The 27030-nt window shown below is 40.6% G+C and overlaps 1 protein-coding gene across 2 annotated transcripts in view; it reads left to right on the forward strand.

Moving 5' to 3' along the window:
- LOC114558400 (forkhead box protein J3) overlaps nt 1-27030 on the forward strand; it is a 61769-nt gene extending 34739 nt beyond the window's left edge. The window contains exons 5-13 of one of the 2 annotated variants that reach the window (XM_028582383.1): nt 1310-1393; nt 7821-7922; nt 11316-11471; nt 16742-16949; nt 19446-19730; nt 20910-20999; nt 22334-22606; nt 23099-23227; nt 24930-27030. In XM_028582383.1, coding sequence (XP_028438184.1) covers nt 1310-1393; nt 7821-7922; nt 11316-11471; nt 16742-16949; nt 19446-19730; nt 20910-20999; nt 22334-22606; nt 23099-23227; nt 24930-25054 — 1452 coding nt within the window. In that variant the 3' untranslated portion in view covers nt 25055-27030. The remainder of the gene's footprint in view (nt 1-1309; nt 1394-7820; nt 7923-11315; nt 11472-16741; nt 16950-19445; nt 19731-20909; nt 21000-22333; nt 22607-23098; nt 23228-24929) is intronic. The other variant, XM_028582384.1, reaches the window with a different exon arrangement.

The following is a 27030-nucleotide window of genomic DNA, read 5'->3' on the forward strand; positions in this document are numbered from 1 at the left end:
ATGGAAATGTTGTCAAGGATAGGATGGATATCACTGTAGCCCACACACACACACACACACACACACACACACACACACACACACACACACACACACACACTAATTGACAAATAATGACACACATAAAGGATAAACACTTTAATGAACAATATAATATTTGTGTTCAAATGAACCACCCTAAACAAGTGAGTGCAAATGAGTAAAAAAGTAAAATCAAACGTTGAATAATGACAGCCAAGTCCTTATTTACAGTAACAATTTAAAGGTTGAAATTATTTCCTCATACAAATATCTAGGGGTTCATATGACATGAAATTGAACTGGTCAGACAGTCTGGGTTGTGTTTCCGAAAGAAATTAAAGTCCTTCAAGGTCAATAAGAAGCTTTAATTTTTTCTAAATGTTTAAATGTGGCCAGTGCCTTGTTTTATGCTGTTGTATGTTGGGGTAACAGCATTACTGCCATTGATAAGAACAGGATTAACAAGTTTATTAAAGTTAGGTTGGATCTGCAATTGATTTGATTGATTGTCTTTCATTTGTTGCCCACCGTGACCCATCTGACCTATGCCTCTTGTTATTTGTCACTGTGCATGGGCAAGTAAAATAGTTTACCTTTTGGAAATTAATAAAGTTGACTAAAAGGGGTGGGAAACAGCTAATTACATTAACTCAACACCATATTCAATAGGCTGTTTTTATTTTTGGTTGTAATCACTTGCTACCTTTCAGATCTGGATTTTACATTCAAAACACAAGTTTATCTCCTTATTTCTTTTATTTTGTTTATCTACTTGTCTAAAAAATGATGTGCTGTAATACTATCCAACAGTACAATTAAATTGCCAGATTTAACACCACCTAAACTGCCTGCAACAAATAAATTCAGATTATTTTTTGGGCTTTTATGCGATAGGACAGCTAGGTGAGAAAGGGGGAAGAGGAAATCGTCACAGGTCGGATTGGAACCCTGGACCTCTGCATAAACCTCTCAGTATATGTACGCCTGCTCTACCCACTGAGCCAACCCGGCCACTAAATTCAGTATTTCTAACACCTTTTATCACACAATAATAATTGAATCATATGATAAGTACCTTTAATGTTTGACTACCGTGGTGTTTTTGTTTGAAGGGGTTATTTGAGGACTTTTCCACCACTGTCTCCTTACTATAGAAAGAGAGAAAAAAGAATATAAAAAGTGTACCTAAACCAACAGAGCAATCAAAAGCAAAAAGCAGTGTACAAATTCACAAACCGAGCAGCTTCCATCAAACACAAGGCTTAACTTTTTTGGGGTCACTCTCCAGGGTTCGTACTGGGCCATAGACACCAATCCTAAAGAAGACACAGTACCCAGCAGACCAAAGAAGAGACCACGCTCTGGAGAAAGGGTAAGTACTTTTGCCATGCCTTATAAAATCCGCCTTTTAACATATAACATCCAGATTCCACCTGGTATTAACATCCGTCCTGAGTGATCGCATTACAAGTGGACAGCTCTAAGTACAGATGAAAACTCTCTCAGGACGCATTGAGGACGCATTGAGATCGGATCTCAAAAAACACATTTTGAGGTGGTTTGAGCCACGTGTCCACATTCTAATAGCAATGAGTGTGTGTCCTCTGTCCATATTAAAGACCTATCACTAAGGTTGGGTACCGAAATCGGTAATATTTTGGGTACCGACCGAATTATGTTGGTACAACCAAGGACCGATTCACGTTGAAAAATGATGCAAAATTTCGGTACATGGTTCAGGGCATAAGCCCAAACTTATCTGTGCTCTCTGCATGATGACAGAGAGCGCAGCTCTGACACACACACGCAGAGGTGCGGACGGAGCAAACTACGGCGTTGCTGCAGTTTTGTTTAAGTCACAGTGAGTCACGTCAATGCCGATAAAGCAGTGGTTACAGTTTTCGAAATGTCACGCAGACATCGTTCGCTGCGATATGATATTAATGGCGAGGCGAAAGCGGTCGCACTGCTGCTAACGTTCACTTTCTCTGAGACAAGCAGGCACAACAGTGGTTTCTATGCCCTGGTGGTGGACTGACAGGCTGAGTTTGTAAGGCAAGGCAACTTCATTTCTATTGCACATTTCAGCAACAAGGCAATTCAAAACGCTGTACATAAAAAATTAAAGAACCACTAAAAACTGTCAGGAAAATAGAATAATATACAAATACAAGAATACAAGTTACAGTGCTGTGTAAGAAATTAATAATTATTTCATGTAATAGGTTGTAGGGACAGGTTTGGGTGGGGAGAGGGAGGTGTTTTGTTATTTTGTGTGTAAAATGTTCTAAATAAATAACACTGTCCGCTGTCCACTTGTGATCAGATCACTCAGGACGGATGTTAAAACCAAGTCAGAACCAAGTTTTTTTGTTTTAAAAACCTTATAATGTGGCGGTACACCGCTCAGTTGGTATTCAACTGGTCTCGCATTGCCAGACCTTCCTCCACAACGGAGGGTCTGGCTAGTCCACATAGCATTCCTGGATGGGAGAAAAACATGCTCTGGTTTATTGGCATTTCTTTAAACCAATCACAATCGTCTTGCTAAGCTCCACACGGAGCCGCTGCAAAATAGCCTCGGGAAGGAACTTGTTCAGGTGGAATGTTTACATTCAAAAGTTGTCATAGTCGGGCGAGAGAAAACTCAGATTGGAAAGATAGTCTAGCTAGCTGTCTAAATTTACCATACAGAGATCTGAGGAGCAGTTAACCATAGTCCTCATAAATCCACTGGAGTTTAAAATTCTAACACAAAGGAAGTGGAAGGAAACGGACATCGGCGAAAAGACATGCATCCAGCAGAATATCCTGCGCCACCAGAGCAGTCCCGGAAGTAGAATGTCGGGATATGGACTAGTATTGAACTGACATCTCTACATACATCGACAAAGTAAATAAAGACGTAAAACACTTGAGGTTTTTGCTGCCACAAAACAATAAGCTACACTACCGGTCAAAAGTTTGGGGTCACTTAGAAATTTCCATTCCAGACAGAATACCAGCAGAGATCAGTTGCATTGTTTTTTTTAATCAGGGCAGCAGTTTTCAGATTACATTATGTGCTTACATAATTGCAAAATGGTTCTCGACTGTTGTAGACAGAAGTGGCTGAAGAAATGCTTGAAATTCCATGCTTTTTGGTCTAAACGTCATACCCAAATTAAAAGTGGTACAGCTCCCATATACTTTGACACTTAGGGGTGTGCCTGATATCATTGGAAAGGAAACACTCAAGTTGTGTCAGGGTGATTCTAGGCCTTACTGACACAGAGTTACAGAGGCTAGAATGGAGATTTTTTATTTCTGTCCAAGTTATAAATCTGTAAAATTATTAAAATACACTGCTGTAAACACATCTGACAGGTGACAGACAACACAGCATTAGCCACGTCTCAGCTTACTATAGGAAAAAATTCAGAAGCTAAAAGACTCAAAAATGGATTTTATATGAATTCTTTTCTACAAATATGTCTGTGCGTTTTTTTATTTCTATTTGAAAAGTGCAAATAAAAAAGCCAAAAAACTACAAAATACAACACTTCTCAAATACACAAACAAACCCACATCAATCACCTTTCCAATGATATCAGGCACACCCCTGAGTGTCAAAGTATATGGGAGCTGTACCACTTTTAATTTGGGTATGACGTTTAGACCAAAAAGCATGAATTTCAAGTGTTTCTTCAGCCACTTCTTTCTACAACAGTCGAGAACCCTTTTGCAATTATGTAAGCAAATAATGTAATCTGAAAACTGCTGCCCTGGTTAAAAAAACCAATACAACTGATCTCAGCAGGTATTGTGTCTGGAATGGAGTGGAATGGAAATTTCTAAGTGACCCCAAACTTTTGACCGGTAGTGTAATTTGAACTGGTGTAAAGAAATAACTAACTAATAAATGATGTAGCATTGTGAGGAGGCACGTGAGCAAAAAAAAAATAGATTGAGAAAAAGCTGCTCTGGTCAACTGAGATGCTACAGAAATGTGCCTATGCTATAATGATGCCAGGTTAGACCTGCAGGCAAACAATGGAGTCTACAACCAAGCTAGCAGCTCTGTGTGGTGTAATGACCCATTTTTGGTCATGTCTTGACCATAGGTGTGTGGTGATACCAAGTGAAAAGCCAAGAGGATCTGGTGACTGGGCAAAGTATGGTTTATGGGATGTATCAACCACTCCTGACTCCACGCTTCACAAATTGACACTGTGCAATTTTATGTAGAGCAATATTAAATCTACAGTTACATGGTCAGAGAACTGCCTGACTGTAGTACAAATAAATCTCTCTTGCTGCATCATGTGCTTGTTTGGAAAATCTCTATCAATCTAATCATCTATCATAGCAGAAAAAGACTTGGTCGGACTTTGAATAGGATTGTGTAATTATTACTCTGTAAAGCCACAAAAATAGCAAAGACCTCAATTACATTGTGCACCTTTTTCCTGTGCCTGGTTGAGTAGGCAGGGTTATTCTTGACACCAGATTTGCTTTGTGCCATTTGATTGATATTGAACCACTTATTACTGGACCTCTCCTACTGGTGAAAAGCTAGAAAACGTGCCTGTGTCTGTTAGAAATACTGTACCTGTCTCCAGTACGTGCCATTTTCTTTGTATCATGTGCATGTGCCATAAGAGAACTGGAGCTTACAGTCTCAATTAAACAGTGGCATGTATATACAAACCCAATTCCCCTTTTAAAATTGGGGGTTGTACATGGCTCCTGGATTTGCAGTTTTCAAGAGGCCACAGAAACAGCAGGAACAAGCTACAGAATAGATGTGAAAACACCGAAGCAGGAATGAAAATTGGTTTTGGGAAATTGATTGACAGCAGCCGAGGCTATAAATATATGTAACCCTGCGTCAACCCGGCAGAATGTGGCTTCAATCAGCAACCTGAGGATCTGAATACAAAAGCGGTGAGCTCCATGATGTATTGCAGGTCTTGTATCACCATCAGCCTGCTTACACAACACATGCTATGTATCTTTATTGGAACAAACAACAATAAAAGTTCTGCTGTAGCAGCACACTTTGATGGCATTAAGTTCCTCTTTAAAAGGTTAAAGAAGCTCCATTATATAGTCTTGCATTGCCAGACCTTCCTCCACAGCGCAGCGGAGGAAGGTCTGGCTAGTCCACACAGCATTCTAGGATGGGAGAAAAACATGCTCTGATTTATTGGCATTTCTTTAAACTACTCACAATCGTCTTGAGCGGCGCTAAGCGCCATACAGAGCAAAGGCGCCTCTGCAAAATTGCCCTGGGAAGGAACTTGTTTTGGTGGAACATGTGTACGTTCAAATGTTGTTTTAGTCTTGCAACAGAAAACTCAGTTTGGACAAGCTAGCTGTCTCGATTTACCCTGCAGAGATCTGAGGAGCAGTTAACCATAGTCCTCATAAATCAACAAATATCAACACAAAGAACGCCCAAGGTAATGGATATCCGGCCTAAATGAATGAAATCCGGCGGAATTTCCGTCGACAATGGAGCAATCCTGGAAGTGGAACGTCGTGGATATAGACTAGGCATTATATTATTACACCTGCAGAGTTGACATGACCACATTCCCCACAGAAAGTACCACAGAGATAATAATTAAGTATAGTAATTAAGTGATGTTATGATAAGTATTGATACCCTTATTGACATCCAGTATCAACGCTAAGCTTCAGGTAGCATGACAACCCTTCCTTCAGCCAAGGTTGATCAACCAATTGAGCATATTTTTTTAATGGGAGTTTTAATTGCAGTATGCAGGTACCATTCTGTTTCTTATTGTATACTGTAGATCTTTGTATCCAGCTGCTGACCCACTGAGGTTTTTCTGGATGTACACCTGACTTTGTCTATTGTTACATTAAAAAACAGCAGTCAGAGTCTTACATCATGGTGCAGCACAGCTGGTCATCTCCCTTCTTTTGTGTCCCCGTCACTGTTTGTGTATCTTGATCGTTATCTCTCCATGCGTCTGTTTGTCTGTCACTTTTGCCTCTGTCTCTCCCCCTCTTTGCTTGTGTCGCTGCTTTAGCCTTCTCCTCTCCGGGGAACTCGGGCAGGCGTGGAGCGGCAAAGTGCACAATCGCAGTTGCTCATTGGAAAAAGAATTGAGGTAATAGACAGAGTAAAAAAGGGGGAACAATAGAAAGAAGTGTGAAAGTGAGGATGCAGAAAAAGAGAAAAAGACATCAAGGTAGAAAGAGCAGTGAGGGAGTTCAAGCTGCAAGGGGAAGGAGGGAAAATATTAAAAGGAGTAAGATGGAGAGGAGGGAGAGTATTCTAGGCTTGTGTTCCAGTTAATTACCACCGAAGGCCCTGAGGCTGCCGTTAGACATATTTTCTTCACCATTTTTAAAAAAAATATTACAAACATTAATTAATTCAGAGCCTTGTCATCTCGTCTTACATGGATGGGCCCTTCGACCCCTTTTCGTACGCCTCACTTGCACTGCTGGCAGACACTGTGGGCTGTCACATGGGCTAAGGAGAAACAGGGAGGTTTTAAGTGCTAAGATTTATAGCAGTGTTGCCGTCTGAAAAAAAGGTGGGCTGAATATGTTGCACTGTTTTCATTGGGGTTTTGTTGCACCTAGGCAGTCAAAGTCTTTAACGTCTCTTTATGACAGCAGCTGTGCAAATGAAAAAGATTTGAAGTTGACAGCGAGGTTAAACGTCAGCTGCATACATGCATTGTATCAATGTGTAGACAGGCAGTGTACACTTAGCTGCGTCTCCGGGGTCCTCAGCATCACTCTCTTTCATTTCCTGTATGCCTCTCTGTCTGCCTGCCTATCTGTCCTTCACCACCGATTATCTCTGTACCTATTCTTCCTTTTTCGCTCCCCTTCTTCCACAAGCCTTCCTCACTCCTCTCTTCACCTCTCTGTTGTCTTCTTTTTTAAGTGCCTCCACCAGGGAGCGGACAACCCGTTTCACTTGGAGTTTATCATAAATTAAATATTGCATTGTTACCAACCAATCCTCTTACTGTAAGCAGTTTGGGAAGGCGGGCAAGCTGTCTTGAACCCTGAAAGGAGTCAGACAAGGAAAAAAAATATTGTCCTCATTTTTATTTTATTTTATTTTTTTCCACTTTGCAGGCGTCAATTTAGCCCCTTATATATCTTTAAACAGCTCCTCCTATGCCCAGAGTCAGTTAACCGTACTTTAACTCTTTGTGAGGACAGGGGAAAATGAACTGCGGCTGAATACAATTTAGATACTTGAATAATGCATGAGGACGGGTTGATTTATCTTATCAAGTGCAAGTGATGTGTCCACTTTTCAGACTGTTTAAGTGTGGCAATTTAAATGAAGTGCACCTCAACTAGTTCCCATAGTTGTGGCCTGGGGCATGGCGGTGATTCAAAAGGCTCAGTACAGAATCATGAACTTGCAGCGTTCAGAAATTTCTCATAACCTTTGTCACATTTCATTTCCTTCCTCATTTTTTACTGTTACTCAACTGTGCATATTTCCAATCAGTGGAGAGCTTATTTGAAAAACATCTGCATAATAATTAATATGCAAGAAAAAATATTTGTACGCCTATTCCAATTGACTGGCTCCATATTAGTATAAAGAAAACTAACTTAAAGGAAATACTACATTCTCTACTATACATTAACTTAACTTAATCTTTTTTTGTGGTTCTTCACACCTGTGCTTTTCTACTTTGATATGTCAAAATGTTTTCTGTGAAAAAGGCCTATTGCTGGTGAATAACTGGAAGCATGGATTAATTTTGTGTCTCCATCCTTGTTTTCAGTCCTCTGTTCTCTACTTTCAGGCATCAACTCCTTACAGCCTGGAGTCAGAGTCTCTGAGAATGGACTGCATTATGTCAGGAGGGGCGTCCCCCACTCTGGCCATCAATGCTGTAACCAACAAGGTACGACACCACCTACTCAGTTATGAAAGTTTGGTTTGATACGTCTTTAATTCACTAGCCATTAGTAAAAACAAAATACAGCAACAGAGCGGGTATAAAAGATTTATTCCACCAGACGGGTATCTCAGAGAGCAGTGCATGCTGTTTCCTTCCTTAACTAATACTCCATTCAGTTGTAGTCAGAGAAGAGACGTAACATGTGACCTGCTTGCATTGGAACTGCTAAGTTGGGAAAAAACACAGATTGCTGTTAAGTGTTTGTCTGCTTACGAGCACCAGAAACTTTTAGTTGTACATGCTTAACAACTGTTACTGTGTTGGCATGCTGATTGATTTAAAAACATGCCATGCTGAAAGCATCCAACCTAAAAGTATTACCAAAGAAGTATTTGTTTACTGTTGACTGCAGAACTGCAATGATGGAGTCGGTTATTGGTGAGTTGATTGACAAAACATTAATCGGCAGTCATTTTTCAAGCAATAATGGCAAATTTCCTGTTTCCAGCCTTTCAGATGTGAATATGTGATGCTTTATGATTGGGGTTTAAAGGCAATTGGAATACATCCCTTCCTAGAAGAAGGTAAAAATAATAAGAATTTCATCATTGGAAAAACTGCTATTTAGTGGCCGTCTAATGAATATTAATTTCTTAATGATGTGTAATGATGGTTTTTGACTTAGTCAAGAAGATGTTGCCATTTCAACTTGCTGCTGAGAAGAATGTGTCAGTTTTTTGAGGCTGTAATTAATACTTACTGGGAATAAGACGTACTTGACTGAAAGCTGTAGCAGAAGGAGTCTCTGTTTTTCTCTTTCACCATCAGTGGCTGTTTCACAGGTCCTCACTTTCACACAAAACCTTATGCAATGACACATACACACACACACACACACACACACACACACACGCTGACTAAAAAGCTGAACTGGGTGTCTGTATGAGGGTCAGAGATCAAGCGGCGACTGGGACCTCTGACTCCTGTCTGATCTGCCACACACACACACACACACTGACACACACACACACAGAATGATGATGTGTGGTACGTGACCTCTTCGTCTGACCCCGACCAAAGAGAAAATTTGTCCCACAGCAGCACCTCACATAACTCTTGATTGTTTGGTCTGGAAGTGATGTGAAGGTCTGGACTTGGGAGCTTATTCCAGTTTTCCATTCTGCTCTTTTCACACATCGTGACTCCCCATAATTTGCCAATATTAAACACTTTTGACAGTTTTATTAGATCCACAGACATAACGAGTCTTAAAAATGTGACAACAGAAAGCATGAGGTGAGCATCATTAAGAGCCAAGGAAGTCAAGTGTTTTACTGTTTCCCAGGACAGTTTGGTGTGTCATGCAGGAAGTGGGCAACAAAAAAACTGTTAATTTACCTTATGAGTGTCAGTTTGCATTAATTCTGTTTCATTAAGGGAAGACTTGACTCCTCTTAAAGGAACACGCCGACTTATTGGGACTTATTCACCGTATCCCCCAGAGTTAGAGAAGTCCATACATACCCTTCTCATCTCCATGTGTGTCGTAACTCTGTCTGACGCCCCCACCGCTAGCCTAGCTTAGTACAGATCCTGGAGGTAACCGGCTCCATCTAGCCTACTGCTCCCAATAATTGACAGAATAACACCAACATTTTCCTATTTACATGTTTGCGGGGGATACAATGAATAAGCTAAAGTCCCAATAAGTCGGCGTGTTCCTTTAAACATCACTATACATTTTTAAAACAATGAGTCAGAGCAGGGAGAGGAAGACCTTGATGGTAATGATGCTGATGTCAGTCTCAATGATATCCACCCACATCTAGACAGGTGGCGTCCTGCAGGCACAGCAGTGCTTCAGAGCTTCTTCAATAACACATTTGCTCACTAATATTCTGTTTGTATTGGAGAGAGCATGCGCTTCTGAAAAGGACATTCCTATAATATGATACTCGGAGATTAGGATAATAGAAAATATTTTCCTTGAGAGAGATCTTTATAGTCATCATTACATTCAGATATTTCTAATGTTTTTACTTGAATTCCTAAATTGAAGCTCTGCTAAGTCTAACAAAACAAAAAGTTAAACCCTTACTAGATACATCATGGGGTGTTTGGTCATTATAAGTTTTTTTTTTTTTTTTTTTTTTTTTTTGAATGCATAGATGTAAACTTCCACTGTTTTTTGTAAACCACACAATTATTTCCTTGTTACTATAGCAACACAGCAAGGAGAATTACAGGTTCACTCACATGTCGCCAAATACACCAAAACAGAAAAACGTTCTACTGAACAAAACAAGAGAAACATGATTCAACATAATCCTGAGGCATTTTTTTAAAAACACTTTGTGATCCGTCACCACAAGACGATAAACAGTGCACTTCCTCTGAAGCGCAACTTTTGTCTTCATCGCTGCCAAACTCTCAGACAATAAAGTCATTTCCGAAGTTACCCGGTGGTTTCTGGGTCACGGCATTTAATCCAAATCACATTAATCATTGTTTAAGGAAGAAAAAAAAAAAATCTTGTGCTGTTATGCCGCAGCAGGACCAATTTGCATATACCAGGACATTAATTTCAATATTTCCTCATGAGTTGTCTCCTAAGTTAATGGTGCATGGGTAACTTCTTAAGGTGGACAGTGTTCACTCTAGGATATTAGTCGGCAAAGGACAAAATGAGGGAGAGTAACAAAGTGGGCAACAAGTAACAACAAAATTATGAATCACTACTTTTGAAGTTTATATGGTGCATTGCCTCAACATTTGGCCCTGTGTAGTCTCACTTTGCCACATCTTCCTCCACAGTGCTGCCGCGGAGGGTCTGGCTAGTCCACACAGCATTACGGGATGGGAGAAAAACATGCTCTGGTTTCTTGTGCTCTGGTTTATTGGCATTTCTTTAAACCAATCACAATCGTCTTGGGCTAAGCACCGCACGAAGCAACGGCGCCTCTGCAAAATAGCCTTGGGAAGAAAGTTGTTTAGGTGGAATGTGTCCGTTCAAAAGTTGTTATAGTCGTGCAAAAGAAAACTCCGATTGGACAGATAGTCTAGCTAGCTGTCTTGATTTACCCTGCAGAGATCTGAGGAGCAGTTAACCATAGTCCTCATGAATTTAAAGAGAAAGCTGAAGGTATCTGACATCTGGCCGAAAAAAAAGACATCCGGCGGAATTTCCGGCGACACCTGAACAATCTCGGAAGTGGAACACCGTCGATATAGACTAGGCCCTGTGTGACTGCCTTTATTGTCACATTAAAATGGATCCTGTGTGTGTGTGTGTGTGTGTGTGTGTGTGTGTGTGTGTGTGTGTGTGTGTGTGTGTGTGTGTGTGTGTGTGTGTGTGTGTGTGTGTGTGTGTGTGTGTGTGTGTGTGTGTGTGTGTAGGTAGCACTGTATAACCCCGAGGCAGAAGGCAGTGAGAGTCCTAGGAGTCTGGGCAGCCTGAGCAACAGTCTTTCAGAGCAGAGTTTGGCATCCGTCAACCTTAACAACCTGAACACCGCCGTCAGCAGCGGCAGCAACGTACACAGCTACACACCAGTAAGACCTTTTCGTTATTTGTGGTGACAGTCTAATGATTGCTGCAGGATAATTTCTCTTTTCGTATGTCTGTCTGCTGCACAAGGACAACGACAACAGCTGACCTGACAAACAATTGTTTAGAGACACTTCAGCAGGGTCGGCACTTTCTCCCACTTTTCTTCTGCTTGTTTTTTTTTTTTTTTTTTTTTTTTATCTCCAACTGGCACATTTTAAACCAAACTACAAAAGATTTTTATTATATGCCTCTGTGTTCACTTGCTTCTCACATAATCTGGATGATTCAGTCACCGGTCCAGACACTCTGGATCAGTCGATACAGAAGGTGTCTGCTGCACCCTTAGCAGACTGAGGAGGTGGTAACCAGCTAACGAAATGTACGCTGGATCTGCAGTACACTGCTGAAACTCTCATTTTCTCTTTCATGTTCATACTTAGCAAGCAAATATATTTTCAGTTGGCTTTTGCAGAACACATTCAGTGTGCTTAGATGACATTATTCTGTACAATATCAGTACAGTTAAGCAGATGGCAAGAACAGACACATTCTTATGTCTTTTTAAGCTGCAAAAATCATAAATTTAAGTTGTGCTCTCTTACTATTAAATTTAACATTTCAGCTAAATAGCCCATTCTATTGCTGTTGTTTTACTTTGACATGCAGAGTCGAACATTCAAAAGGGCAATTTCACACTGTGTTTCCAATATAGAGAATTTATTTGGGCTCCCTAAACAAATCAAATTGCCCCCACCCATAAATATTGTTTTACTTATCACTTCTTCTTTTCAGAGGTGTGGAAATGCAACTGAAAGTAAAGATTGATTGAAAACTGTGTTGCTTCTTGTTGAATGTTGCATTCATGTGCGCTGATCATCTAGCTTGTGAATTGAATTTTTGCTTTGCAGCCGACTATCAATACTGTTTGCAGCCTCTCACACCCCTCAGGGTCGACCAGCACAAATACATTCTAAACCTGTGGGAAATGCTGCTATGTTTTCATAGAATTGCCTCTTATCGGGCACAACTAAAACAGCAGGAATCATCAGAGTCACCCTTTGTGTTTACAGCTCACCTTTTATTGTCTCTGATATATATATATATATATATATATATATATATATATATAAATGATGCCTGACCACTCCAGTATTAACAAATTTGAGACAAAGGGGGGAAATTGTATACAATTAAAAGCAAATTAATTCTGTTAGCCAGCAATTAAACACTTAGATTGTCCTGTCTCTGTGCCATTTACTGCACACACATGCACACACATGTGCACGCATGAACGCACACGCACGCACACACACAAACAGGTTTATTTAAATCAAGGCCGTCCCATGTCGTCTACAGTTATGGTGCCTACAGTCTTGGCCGGTGTAAAGTACACCCTAGACTTGGCAGGCAACAGATACACTGAGACATATTTGGCCAGATTTTACCCTGGCTGTTTAAATGAGTCCCCATATTTAGAAAACAAGGTCTTTTGGCTGTTTGAATTGATTAGTCTCGACAAGTGTGTGAGAGAGTGTGAGAGATGATAATAAGTTGCCTTTTTATGAAGGAGGGACTAGATTAGCCAACCTTTCTGTCAGCAACTAAACTGTCCCATCCTGCGCAATTTAGATTCAGAACAAAATATTTAATGGAACAACAAACCGTTTATCACCAGCCGATCAGATGCAGAAAACATGGCCAGATCCAGGACATAAGAAAGGCTTTTGACATAAATAATAACATTGTTATAATAACGTTTTACTTAAATTGGCAGCTGGACACTCTGGCATATAGACTGTCAAAGAAATCAATATTTTACATTCAGTCATCCCTATTTCTGGATTTATTTGCCTAAAATGCTTAAATTACAGTTTGGATGCATTTCACTGCGCACTATGAATGAATAATGAATGAATGACTATATACATATGTGTTCATAAATGCAAACATAGTACACATGTAAATACATTCACATTCATACCAAAGTAGTTGATATTCATTTACAAAAAACTTTTTACAAAACTGACAATATGTCATCTTTTAAATTTAATGTGAGTTCAATGTGTAAAACATCTTGCCATTTCTTAAAGCTGTATGAACATTTTTTCCCTCCTAATTGTCTGAAAACAAAAGTTGCCTAAAGACCTCAGACGGTCAAGTACTTTGGTCCAGAGCAAGATCACTCAACAACTAAGACCAGAATCCCTATTAAATTGGAAATGTATATTCGTGGTCCACAGAAGATAAATCATAATGATTTTTGGTGACCCCCCCTGATTATTATCAACATGTAAAAAGGCCCCTTTGGTTAACACTTTAGTCCATGACAAGGTATCTCAAAAAATTATTTTTGCTTTGTCCTTAAAATTAGTTTTGGATATTTATGGTTCCCAGAGGATAAATAGTAGTGTTTTTGGTGTGCCCATAACTTTCCTGTAGTTCCTCCATCAGTCCAAAACATGTGTACACAAGAAACATTCACATGTAAAGGGCAGTTGCATTTACAGTACATTAACCTAGCACATTTGTGCTCTCAAGAGGATGAACCTTTCCCTTTTGGACACTCTATTAGCTTTCCTCTTCTGTCATCCTCAGTCATTTACAATTTCACCTAAGTATGAGTAGATTCATGCTCCCAGGGGATAAACCTTTAGAAGCAGAAAGTTGCTTTAAATGCCGCTATTTTCATTTGTATAACCTTTTATTTCATCTATTTCATTCCATATTACTCAATGCTGCTGCAACAGTTTGATTTTCCCATTGTGGCCATTCAAGTTCCAATCAGTCTAATCTCATTATGAGGATTTTTGATAGACTTGTAGTGCATTTGATTGTTGTTTGTCAGACAAGTGTTTGTATCTTTCCCTTTAAACCAAATATAATAGAATTTTAAAGGCCAGTCATGGCCCACAAACATTTGGTCTAAAATTACAGGAGCGCTGAAAAATCCCAACTCTTCATTATTTTTCCCTTGTAACAGCTGCTCACCTTTTTACCATCAATCACTATCCGCCTCTCACCTCCCACCTGCATTAGCAAAGGTCAATGCAATCTCATCTCGTTAACCTCTCATTTCTAGAGCCCATCTTTTGTTTTCCTCCTCCCTGCATCGCCTCCTCCATCCCTCGTCCTCCTCCTCCTCCTCCTCCTCCTCCCTCGCTTCAGCCCACATCTGCGGTTTGGTCCAGGGGGATCAGGGTTAGTTCTGCCTCATTACCTGGCCCAGGTGATACCCCCTTAACTGACGGTGATTACTGGTGGCACCACCAGCAGAGATCTCAAAGACCAAGGAAGTTGATGGAGAGGCAGCCATTACTGGTTGGAGGTAGATGTGTGTGGGGGGATGTGTCATGCTAAGTTGGCTTAAATTTGCGGAGGCACACTGATCACAGCAAGTTGCTTGTGTTTGCTGGGTGGATGGTGAGGAAGATGACAGCTGGGATGAGATGATTGAGGGTAGAGGAAGACAGGCTGCATTCACAATATGAAGTACAAAATTGAATCAGTGGATTTTGTTTTTGTGTGTTTGTATGAAAAGAGATGAAGTGCCGGCAAAGAATTCCTTTAATTGCGTGAAATTGAATTTGCTATGATCATTATGGTGAATAATAATTAAAAAAAGATTTGTAGAAATAATTGATGTGACAATTTAGATTGAATGGCAGAATTGGAAAATAAATTACATTTCTTGAAACGAAATATGATCATTATTGAATGTTACTTTCCATCTATTTTACAATGCAGCTCTCCCAATTGAAATTCAAGTTTCTCAATTTAGATTTCAGCTACTAAGAACACTGTTTCCCTGTGTGACAGGTTGCAACCCGCTCCAATGCTGCCATTAGTGGCCTAGATTCAGATACCAAAACACAGCACAGTGGCGCCATGATTCTTTTTATCGATGTTTGTTGATAGCATATGTACAAAATTTAAAAATCAACACCCAAAACCCAAATGAAACACACACACACACACACACACACGCCACATGGGGAAGAGGTACAAGTATGACCAGATCATCTTAACCACAAGTCAAGGAGACTAAAAGCCATAAATGCCCAGTAGTATGCATACAAAAATAAAAAAAAGACAGGCAAAAACAACATCAGTGCATAAATACATTTATAAATACAAGTAGAATCAAATTGGGTCCAGATATTGCAAAAATGCACCGACCCCTTTTACCATTTATGCTGAAGTACTTAGTCTGCAGTTTCTCCAGGTGGATCACCAAAACAAGTTCATGTAGCCAGTTTATGAAACAAGGTGGATTTAATGTTTTCCAGTTCTTGAGAATTAGTTTTTTTTTTTTGCTAGAACCATGCCCATTAATAAAGCTGTTTAAATGTGTAGAGGGTGGATTAAAGAGTCCTCTCAGCATCCAAAGAGAGCCAAGTCTCTGTCAGGAGAGAGTCTTATGATAAACCCCGGAAAAAAATACAAATATTCTTTATCAGAATGTATAAATGGAACAGCACAGTGGTTTATAATACTGTAAGACAACATTTTACAATTGCGATTTTGGAGTAATTACAATTACACTACTTACAATAATTAATTGTAATATATATATAATTGAGCCTCGGTGTAGTTATTGTAGTCTATAACTACATTAATGTTCTGTATACCATCCGATTCCACTGTATATGTCCTTGTCCTGTCTCTAACATGAGGCAGTCCATATAAACATTTGCCACTCATTAAATCTGCATACCAAGCTGCTGCAACACTACTACTACTGTCGCAATTTACCCTGCAGAGATCTGAGGAGCAGTTAACCATAGTCCTCATAAATCCAGCAGAGTTAAAAATTTCAACACAAAGAAAGTGGAAGGAAATGGACATCGGCGAAAATACATGCATCCGGTGGAATTTCCTAAAGCACCGGAGCAATCCCGGAAGTGGAACGTCGTAGAGATAGACTAAAGCATCACTAAACTAAAATGCATATTACTGTTACTGTTGTTATTTTATTTGTCAGTATGGTACTTTAATGGATGTTGTTGCATTTTGTTTTGTTAAAACCTGAGCCTGGATCAACTTTATCGCTTGACGACCCTGTTTTTTCTCCGGTACTCCCATTGTACCAGCCCAGTGGCCTTATTGGTCTTATTGACATGAATGTTGTTGCGGCCTTTACACTTTCAGCCGCAGTGTGAAATTAGCCTTTGATGTATTTTTCTAAAACCAATACCTTCATTGATTTCCCATTTGTCTTTTTTTACCTCTCAGTCTGTCCGTCTGTTCTCTCTCCTCTCTGTCTGTCCTGAAGGGGAGTAGCCACTCAGAGCCTTCGTCCCAGTCCCTGAGCCTCCAGCAGCCCGCCCAGCCGCCGCCACCTCCCCCGCCACAGCCTCAGTACGGTTTGCCCGTCCCGGAGTCGCGGGACAAGCAGCTCTGTTTCTCGAACTTTGAGGACCTTAGCGCTTCTTTCCGCAGTCTTTACAAGTGCGTCTTTGAGCAGTCCTTCTCACAGCAAGGTGGGTGTCGACCCTCATTTTGTGTGTGGAATATTGTGCATTTGTTCATGTCCAACATCTTAATTGACACGTTTGCAGAAAAAACAAACTTGTAAACCTTTATGTCAGGCTTTATGCACATAATTAACTGTCAAGCTTAAGCTCCTAATGAAATGGAAAGATTTGAACGTTGCTCTCATAGCAGTAAAAGCATTGCAGTATTAACCTCCACCACACGCTACTCCTACTCTATTGTATTCCAATAAACAAACAATCCATTGTTCCGCATATCTGCATTTTACGGCTCGCTCAGTCAAATCAGTAAAGGCAATTAAGAGGAAGAATTCAACAGAGGGAGAGAGAAAAAACTCACAAACATCTGCAGTCGAGCACAGCAAAGGGTTCTGCAGCTCTGATAGCAGCTAATTAGATTGGTTCTAAAGTTTGTGAAGCATCTTGCTAATTGCTTCCTGAAGCTTTCAGGTCACCAGGCCCCCTTCCACTTTCGACCCCCCACCATCCTTCACCACCCTCCTATCACCTTCCCTCTCCTGCTGGCTTCTCTCCACACACATCCACGTACGTTCTGTAACCGAGGAGATTGATGCGCTCTGTTGAGCTCTGCAACTGCTGCTTGTATTCACCCTCTGACAAGGTCCCCTTCGATTTTTGGTCAGGGGTACACTCGCAGAAAAGATAAGACAATGTGAATACTAGTTGGGGGGAGGGGGGATATGACACAGACGCCTAGAAAGAAAGTGAAGATTAAGCGGATCCTTGAAAAGGTCTCTCTAAGTGTGAGGCTTAGCAGGAAACACTGTCAGCAGTCATTGTATTTGAGAATTTGAGTCACGGTGAGTCACTCAGACAGCGGAGCTCGTCGTCTCCTTTGAGAAACCACAGTTGAGTCTAAGACCACACACACCCCACTGTAAGTTACTCAGGTGGTGTCGGAATAATTTCCTGACGGATCTTCATCCTCATAAATTACAGGTCAAGGAATAGAGAAAAAAATCAACATTAATTAATATAATAGGGCTTTAGATTACAGCAACATGCAAAGCTTGGTGTAACATAAACAATTTGTTTTACAATCCAGCTTTAATCGTAAAAATGTAATACGTCTACTTTCCCTTTTGTCACATTAAAAACAAAGAGACTTAAATGGCAGTGGGCATGTTTCAATGCAATCCAAAACACATTTATTTGTCCCAGTAAGACCTTTCCGCTCTCACAACACCCATACAATACAACCAAGACAGTTAAAAACTGTGCATAGACTTCCAGTAAATCTTAAATTAATAAACGGATAAAACAATGGCTACAAAGCATTTTTCAGAAAGCATTCAGCCGACACATGGCAGTGGGAATAAAAGAATTGGAATAAAAGATTATTTTGCAAGCGTAACGACTCCCTGATGGCAGGAGTGAAAATTCTCTCACTAGGATGTGCTCGGTATGTTCATCGATTTCATTATGATTTGTTGGTCAGAAAAAGAAAAACTGTCCTTCTGTTTCGCTCTGCTGATCTTTGAAAACATCTTAACAGTACTGTTCAGACAGTCTCTGTCTTTCAGTGATAAGCAATGAAACAGCAGATAAAAGAAAAGGTCAAAAGAATCGACAAAAGGGAATAAAGTGTACTTACGGAAAGGAATTAAGTTTCTGGCGAAGGTGCACCCTCTACTAGCCACACTTAATGGTCACCTTTGTCTTTACAGCCGACCTTAATTGATTGCTGAACACTGTAACAAAGTCCTTGTGAGAATAATTTACATTTAACTCAACTTACATTACGTTAAGAAAAATGTAATTGTCGTACTATGGCCCAAACACAGGAAGAGCGCAACCATGGTCCAACTCTGTAGCTCAAGAAAAGACAACAAAGCAGCATTGGCTGAAAATTTAACAAGATAGTTGCCTACTTTCTGCAGCTGTCAGTGTCCATGATTAAAAGTAAAGGAGATAAAACACACTCTTGGAGTGAACCATTAAAAAAAACTGCCATTGACAAGAATTCTCTGCCGTCTGTCAGAAAATCTAAAATCCACAACTCTCTGTAATGGTGTGTGTGTGTGTGTGTGTGTGTGTGTGTGTGTGTGTGTGTGTGTGTGTGTGTGTGTGTGTGTGTGTGTGTGTGTGTGTGTGTGTGTGTGTGTGTGTGTGTGTGTGTGTGTGTGTGTGTGTGTATCAGAAAGAGATTGACCTGAAACCATTACATTGTACAAGGTGTACTGTGCGCCCAGTGACTATCTTAAACTAGTTAGTCTCTGAAAAGAAGAATTAAAAACTTTTTGATAAAAAAAAAAGAAAAAAGGACTTAAAATACTTGACTAGAGGTCACTCTACCTTCTTCACTATCCCTTTCTCTGTGGCTGGTGACACGCGAGTGAAAAAAAAGCTGGAAAATAACTGAGTCAAATGAAAAGAGCGACATTTACATTTTTGCTGTTTTCTTGTTTGTTGTCCTCACCTGTTATATTTAGCTTTTTTGTGTTGTTGTTTTTTCCCCGGGAGGTTTGATGGGTATGCCCGGGGATTCCAGCCAGCAGGCCCGGAACGCCTGCTCCTACCAGCACTCTCCTGGTGCGGGAAATGGCGGCGGCCACCACCATCAACACAACCACGGCCAGGCGTCGCACCACCCCCATCACCCTCAGCAGCACCTCTCCCCTCACTCCGCCCACAGTCAGCACCAGGCGCACGGTCAGCATGGCCAGCACCAACAGCACCCAGCTCATTCCCAGCAGCACCCATCTCTCTCCCTCCAGAATCACACTGGACAGACCTGCCCCACAACAGGTGAGAACTGAGCCGCAGTTTCCAGGTATAAGGTGAACACAAGAAAAACGTATGCCTTCCAATATTTTAGAAGACGTCATAATCACAGACACCACCCACCCACCCCCGAATTATTTAACAATACAAGGAAATGGTTATGGCCACCATCAATTTGAAATATTTCAACATTGTTAATGAGAAATCACATTGTTTCCATGAGTTTGGTATAGTAAATGGCTATATTACACCACCCATGGGGTTTCATTGCTATTGTTATTCACATCATATTGTACAGAGTATTAATACAAGCAGCTGAGCAGAAGATCTGCAACTGTCAGTCTCCAAGGTGTTATCACAAGTAGGAGATGTTGGGAACTTCTGATGGCTAAAAAAAAATCTCCCATCGGGGAAAGAACTTTAGAAGTGTCCACAAACTAGTGCCAAAATGTTACCGTTGCTGGCACAAAATAAAATCCAGCATCAACATTCAATGCAGCTATTGCTCTACTCTGCTGGAACCCACGAAGTGTACAGTATAGTTTACTGTTTCATATATATTGATGTTGTTCAGCACCAAACAATGATTCTACTTCTCCTGACTCCCAAAGCAACATGGGTGTAAATACAATTCACCTACAGTAATACATCCGACTAGGCCTGTCTCTGCACAGACTCATTGCATTTATATTATACTCTTTCCTCTGTAAGGTCCCAGAGCATTGGATATTATGAGGCTAGACTGATACAGGCAGGCATCTCCAAAGCTTCACCAAGGCTTTTCCTGCTCACATTCCCAGTCTTTGTATATTTTCCTTTGTGTCTTTGCAACACAGCTCTCAGGCCAAAAAAGGGACTCTTCAGACATTATTTATCTAGGTTAGTATTCCCCTCAACCAAGCAGAGGATGAATGAAAGCAATCCCTCTGTCTTTGATCTATGGCCTCAGAATGTGTTTTTGTTTAGTTTATGGCGGTGAAGGCAGTGAGAAGCATCTTCCCTCTTTTCTTATTTTTCCCAAAAGCAGTCGTGGCTGGAATGTTTCTGTGTCTATGTCACACCACCTTGTGGTTAACTGCAGAATTTTACTGAGAAAAATTCCACTTGTTAATCTGGATTAGGACTCATTGTGTGTGTGTGTGTGTGTGTGTGTGTGTGTGTGTGTGTGTGTGTGTGTGTGTGTGTGTGCACGCGCTCTCCCAGACTGGTACCCAAACCTGGACTGGCTTAAGGAGAGCTGCCGCATTGCTACCAGCTACAACTGGGCTGACGTAGACCTCTCCCCATTTCAAGGTAACACACACACGCACACCACTAAGAGTCCTGGTGTCATCAGTGTGAACAGCATCTGATATTGAGCATTGATAAAGCTGTCTGCTGCAGCCTGTTTCAACACAGTGAGAATTGATAAAATGCTTATTATGCTGATCAGTTACTTTGATTAAACCATTATGATTCCTCTCTGCGCTTTCATATACACTCGCCCTCGAGGCACAATATCATAACATCCAGTGTCGTAATAGTACTGGCCTAATAAAAGTCATTATCCTGCATCTGAGAGGTTGCCCTCTCTGTTTCTCTCTCTCTCTCTCTCTCTCTCGCTCTCTCTCTCTCTCACTCACACACACATATACACACACACACTGTCTCCCTCCCACCCAATTGTATGATGTGAATAATCCAATTAGGCCCCAGCTCAGTAACAGCCTCTTATCACGGTCAGCGCACAAAGCCGGCAGCATCCACACACGATGAATGACGACGGCTGGTCTTCTAACACACAGGCACCACTCCGACTCTCTCTCACTCTTTCTCCTCCTGCAGCGCTTGACCTCCCTTACACCGTCGTAATGCCATCCTCCACCGTCTCTGGCTCACCTCCAAAGAGCAGGGGCAAAGCCTCTCGTCTCTATCACCATCAAACACAAGCCGTATACATTATTTTTGGGGGGAATATCAGACGGCAGGTTGTGAATAGAAGCTCAGGTGTGTCTTTGTTTGAAGAAAAGGAGGTGTTATAGGTGCCATGTCTCGTTCTATGTCGCAAAACGTAAACAGGCATGTTGTCAGGGGAGTGATGGTCTGTGGCTTGTAATTAAGGTGGAACAATAGTGACAGTAAATTCATAGTGGGGGTTTTATCTTGGATGTGACTTCACAATGATATATGGTGCATGTTGCATTTGTTGGATGTATTTGAATTGAAATTAATTAGGTATGATTTTCTGAGTTTGATATTATGTTTTTCTTGCTTTTAGTGTTTCTCTGGAATTTGTCATTTCAGACAAGGAAAGACTGTAGCATTATTAAGTCTAATGTATAGGAAATGTAACCGTCAATGCAAGATATGATTCAAGGCAGAATAAGATTGGCCCCAATTCACGAATCGGCGCGTACCTTACTTTCTACTTACAACAATGTTAATGTTAGCCTGGTATTTCATCCCAGCTTGAGTGAAGGATTGTACCAGGCAGATTTCGATGGTGAAGTTGTTTTAAAACAACCAAAAGTTAGATAAAGTTAGACATTTTAATTTGATCTAACGTTGAAGCTGCTTAAGTGGAAACGTACTGTATGTGACATGTGGAACATTCCGGTCCCTCTTTGCCTCCTCCGTCTGTCTGCCAGGTCTGAAGGAGAGCATGAGGCAGGCTGAGCTCAACAACTGGTCGCTGGACGCCGCCCAGATGGCCGACCTGTGTTCCTCCATTAACCAGTTCTTTACCGCCACGGGGGTCATCCCCCCGCAGGGCGCCGCCCACCCACAACCTCAGGTCCAACACCCGACGCCACCAGGAGCACCGCAGCACCCGGCTCAGCCGCACGGAGCGATGCACCCAAAGGCCAGCCAGCACAATCAGCACGGGCAACACAACCAAAATAACCAACACATCAGCACGGGTCCGTATATAGGACATATGTTTTCCACATGTTTTACTGCACTCAGTTGTTAGTCCAGCTGTCAGAGATAATTTAAATAAATACAACATTTCCCTCTGAAATGGTATTTTAGAAAATGTCTTAGTAACCTCCCACCTCTGACAGTAGGTGTTCAGAGTCTTGCTCTCATTTCTGCAGTTGTCTGCTGTGACGGGAGTTGAATTACAGTGACTCTCCATCATTGTGCCATTGTTTGGCCATTATACTGTAGAGCCACAAGGGAATTATGGATGTTGTCAGCTTCATGGCGGTCGGAGTAAAGATATAAAGACGAGGGGATATTTCACCAGTGGGAAATCCTGCACATTCTGTAGGATTTCTCAAGCTTAGCATAATATCGCAGTAAAACTGTGCACACGATAGCAGCTTGTGTTCTGCAAAGACACATAGGCATGAAAGTCTGGATAGTAATCTGACAGGGTAGTCCTTGCCCTTTTGTCTTTTCTCCCACAGGGAACATGTACATAGACTCGAGACAGAGCATTTCCTCTCTGATGGGCCCACCGGGATACCCTCACATGCCTCCCATGAGCAACACGGCTCCCACCATGACAGGTGACTCCTCCATCGCCCTCTTAACAGGTCAGCAGGTGGAAATGCAGACTCTATGTGTGTATCTAGCAGGTTTATATCCATGAGCTGTGTGTGTGTGTGTGTTTGTGTGTGTTTGTGTGTGTGTGTTTGTGTGTGTGTGTGTGTGTGTGTGTGTGTGGGGTTGGGAGAGAGGTTTTAGAGTGATAGGGCTGCCCAAGGTCAGGAGCTGTGAGGGGTCCAGTCCACACTCTGTACTTGGGCCATGCATAACTTGAACCAGTCAACCTCCGGTTCCCAAGCCAAGTCCCCACGGACTAAGCTACTGCCGCCCCTTGATAGTAATAATATGGTACTGCTATCATATATATGGATATTAGGGGTGTGAATCTTCACTGGTCTCACAATTCATTTACGATTAACCTGTCAACAATTTGATATCACGATGCATTACAATGCATCACGACGACGATATTATATATTGCTACACATGGTTTTCATTAACAAATTCAAGCAGTCAGATATATTTTAACTCCCTTTTTTTTATTGTATCTGCTCTTAAAAAAGACACTTCCTAAATGTAACAGAGTCTGAACACAGCGGACAACAGACAAAAGGCAAAAACAAAAAAAGCAGCGACCGGAACATCAAGTAACATCAGTAGGCAATAATCGATTATGGTTTGTTACTACATCAATTAATATATATATATATATATATATATATATATATATATATATATATATATATATATATATATATATATATATATATATATATATATATATATATATATATAATAATTGTTGGGGCAGCCTCTAGCTCACCCAGTAAGAACATTCACCCCATGTTGGCTGAGTCCTGCAGCGGCGCAGGTTCGGGTCCGACCTGCTGCCCTTTGCTGCGTGTCATCCCCCATCTCTCTCCTACTTTCATGCCTATTCACTGTATATGTAATAAAGGGAAAAGCCCCAAAACATTATCTTAAAAAATTAAAGAATTGTTAAAGAATTTAGTATTGCACTTCCATAATGAGTTGAGGGACTCACAATAGACAGATTTGATGCTGCTGAGGCTGAGACATCCTGTTTTTTAGTCTCCAGTATGGGTCAAACTCCAAAAACACTGGATCATACATACAGGCCAGTAGTACTAACCATGACCAGTAAACTGATCTTCATGTACACACACTAAAGTATCAGATATTATCATAATGTGGAATCACCACCTTTCTGAGCTTTATAAAGATACTTTAGTTTGTATTGCATTGGATTACATTACAATACATTGTATCCTATATATTTATTTTGAAAGTTAAATTACGACAATGTGTCATTAAAATCACTAAAATGCTTTGCTAAATTTAATGTGGCACCACAATAGAATTGCCACTTGTTTTTAGGTGAATTAGAATTTAAGGCATGGCAAATGGAAAAAGGAGAGTCTAGCTAAACTCCGCACAGAGCCACTGCAAAATAGTTGTACAAGAGAAAACTCAGATAGTCTAGCTAGCTGTCTCAATTTACCATGCAGAGATCTGAGGAGTAGTCAACAATAGTCCTCATTAATCCACCGAATTTGAAATTCCAACACAAAGAAAGCGGAAGGAAACAGAAAAGACATGCACCCGGCAGAATTTCCTGCGGCACCGGAGCAGTCCTGGAAGTAGTACGTCAAGGAAATAGGCTACTGTGTGTGCAACAGTATCTTTTTTTGTTTTGTTATAAGGCTTCTGCTCTTCTTCCATGTTCAGGTCATCTCAGCCAGCTGAGCCAGCAACAGCAACAACACCGGCTGCCTCTGGGACACTTCCAGGTGAGACGCATGCTCACTGCAGACGACATCCAGGACGACTTTGACTGGGACTCCATTGTCTAAACTGAGCCGTTGGTGGAACAGAGGGATGAAGAGAGAGACTGGAGATGAGAGAGAGAGAGAGAGAGACATGTGATGACAGGTGATGTATGGAACTAGCTGACCTCCTTTCACTTGTGTGAAAAAAACAGAAGACAATCCAACAAGTGGATGTTGAGTCTAAAGACAATCATATTAAATGAGACTTACATTTGATTGGACCAAGCCGAGATGTAAACATATCGTCCAAAGCAAAATGACGTCTGAAGCTCTCTAAATGTTGTGTCCCCCAGTGCCAACAGGGTTACAAGTCGCCAAAATGTTTGTCAAATCGTCTGTGAATTTCTAGTGAATTTTTAGTTTTCTTTTGGTTTTCTTAAATCTTTTGTGTTTCCTGCTACAACGTGTGTCCCTTGTCTGCAAAGTTCCAGCGCCTTTGCCTGAAATGAATAGAAAACCTTGTCTTCTCTAAACTTCCTGCAGAACAACATCTTTTACACACATTCAACAAACTATTTCATCCTTTTCCTCCTCAACATCTTTGTTCACTCTAATTCTGGGCATCTGTGTGGCTGTGGCTTTTACCACTACAGTTAGAAGGAGGATTTATGAAGAAGAAAGTAATGACAGTGTACCTGTTTAACTTGAATCAGCAGTAGATGTGTGAAGCACCACCTGCTGGTTAGAACAGGCACCATCATAGTTTCCTTTAAAGAAAAATCAAAAAACAAATGCACCACAATCTGTTCTTTCTTTATGTTTGTTCTGTCACATTGGACAACAATCCTAAACCTCTATTTTATCATTTTAAATGTTGTTATTGTGTGTGTGGAACAGTCCATGGTGCCATGTTCTCAGGGCGTTACATTCATATACCATGCCAGACCAACACAAAGATATTTACATCTCTGTACACGTACGTGCGGTCACTGTGTGTTGTTCGGTGCTGTCAGTGTACACTTCCTGTTGGCGGACAGTGAGCCTTGTGGTGACTGTGGTCAAAATTTTAAAATCTTCATTTGTCAGCTTATAAGCTAACTGATAGAACATACTATGGAATAAGCTTTTCAGTAGCTCAAAGCAACAGCCACCAATTAAGATTAAAATGAGACGCTGGCTAGACTTGGACTTTGTCAACAATAATACATACTTCTCTGAGATATATTTCAATTTTATTTTCCAATTTTGGGAAAGTGCATATCAATTATGACCAGGCAGAGAAGGTCGTCCGTGATTTTAAGATGCCTCATTTAGAAGACGACGAGCAGTTTTTGCACAACACCAAACTTGATAGCATCTAGTGAATGAGAGAAATAAAAGAAAACCGTGAACATTTTATTTCTTTGTTTCAAAAGACATTTCAAAAAGATCTATCAGCAAAGGAGCAAAGAATAAACAAAGGTTTTAAATGCTCAACTTTTCTTACTGTGATGTTTAAATTTGTCTGTGTGTACAAGTGTGTATAGTCCTCTCTGAATTCCTTTAGCATTCAGCTCAAAAAATACACATAAGAAACAAGTAATTTCTTTGTATTAAGTGGGTACAAAGTGAAATATGGGACCTTAAAGTGCTCTTTCGTTTGGAAGATCTCAGTGATTGTTCGAATGGTCTAAACAAGGTCTCATTGTTAAAAAAAAAAAAAAAGAAAGACAGAAAAATACTCATTATTGCCATTAAATGCTGTATTACAGTGACCAGCATATATATCTTGTACGTGTGTGTGTTGTTGTCAATGTAAATAACGGTATGTTACTCCTATGTTTGCCCTTGAAAAACACAGACTGAAAAGAGAAAACAGCAAATGGAGAGAAAGTATTTTGTTATTTGTCCTTCAGGAGACACAGTATGTACATATTCAGTATATTGTAAATAGTTGATGAAAAAAAAATTGGCATTGGCGTTTTGTGTTTTAAATAATCTGTGTATTGGCAGTTCAACAGTTAAAATCTGTTTCAGTGTTTATTAAAATGTCATTGACCATTTTTACTGCACTTACCTCA

The sequence above is a fragment of the Perca flavescens genome, chromosome 7, assembly GCF_004354835.1.
Source record: "Perca flavescens isolate YP-PL-M2 chromosome 7, PFLA_1.0, whole genome shotgun sequence".
Lineage (NCBI taxonomy): Eukaryota > Metazoa > Chordata > Actinopteri > Perciformes > Percidae > Perca > Perca flavescens.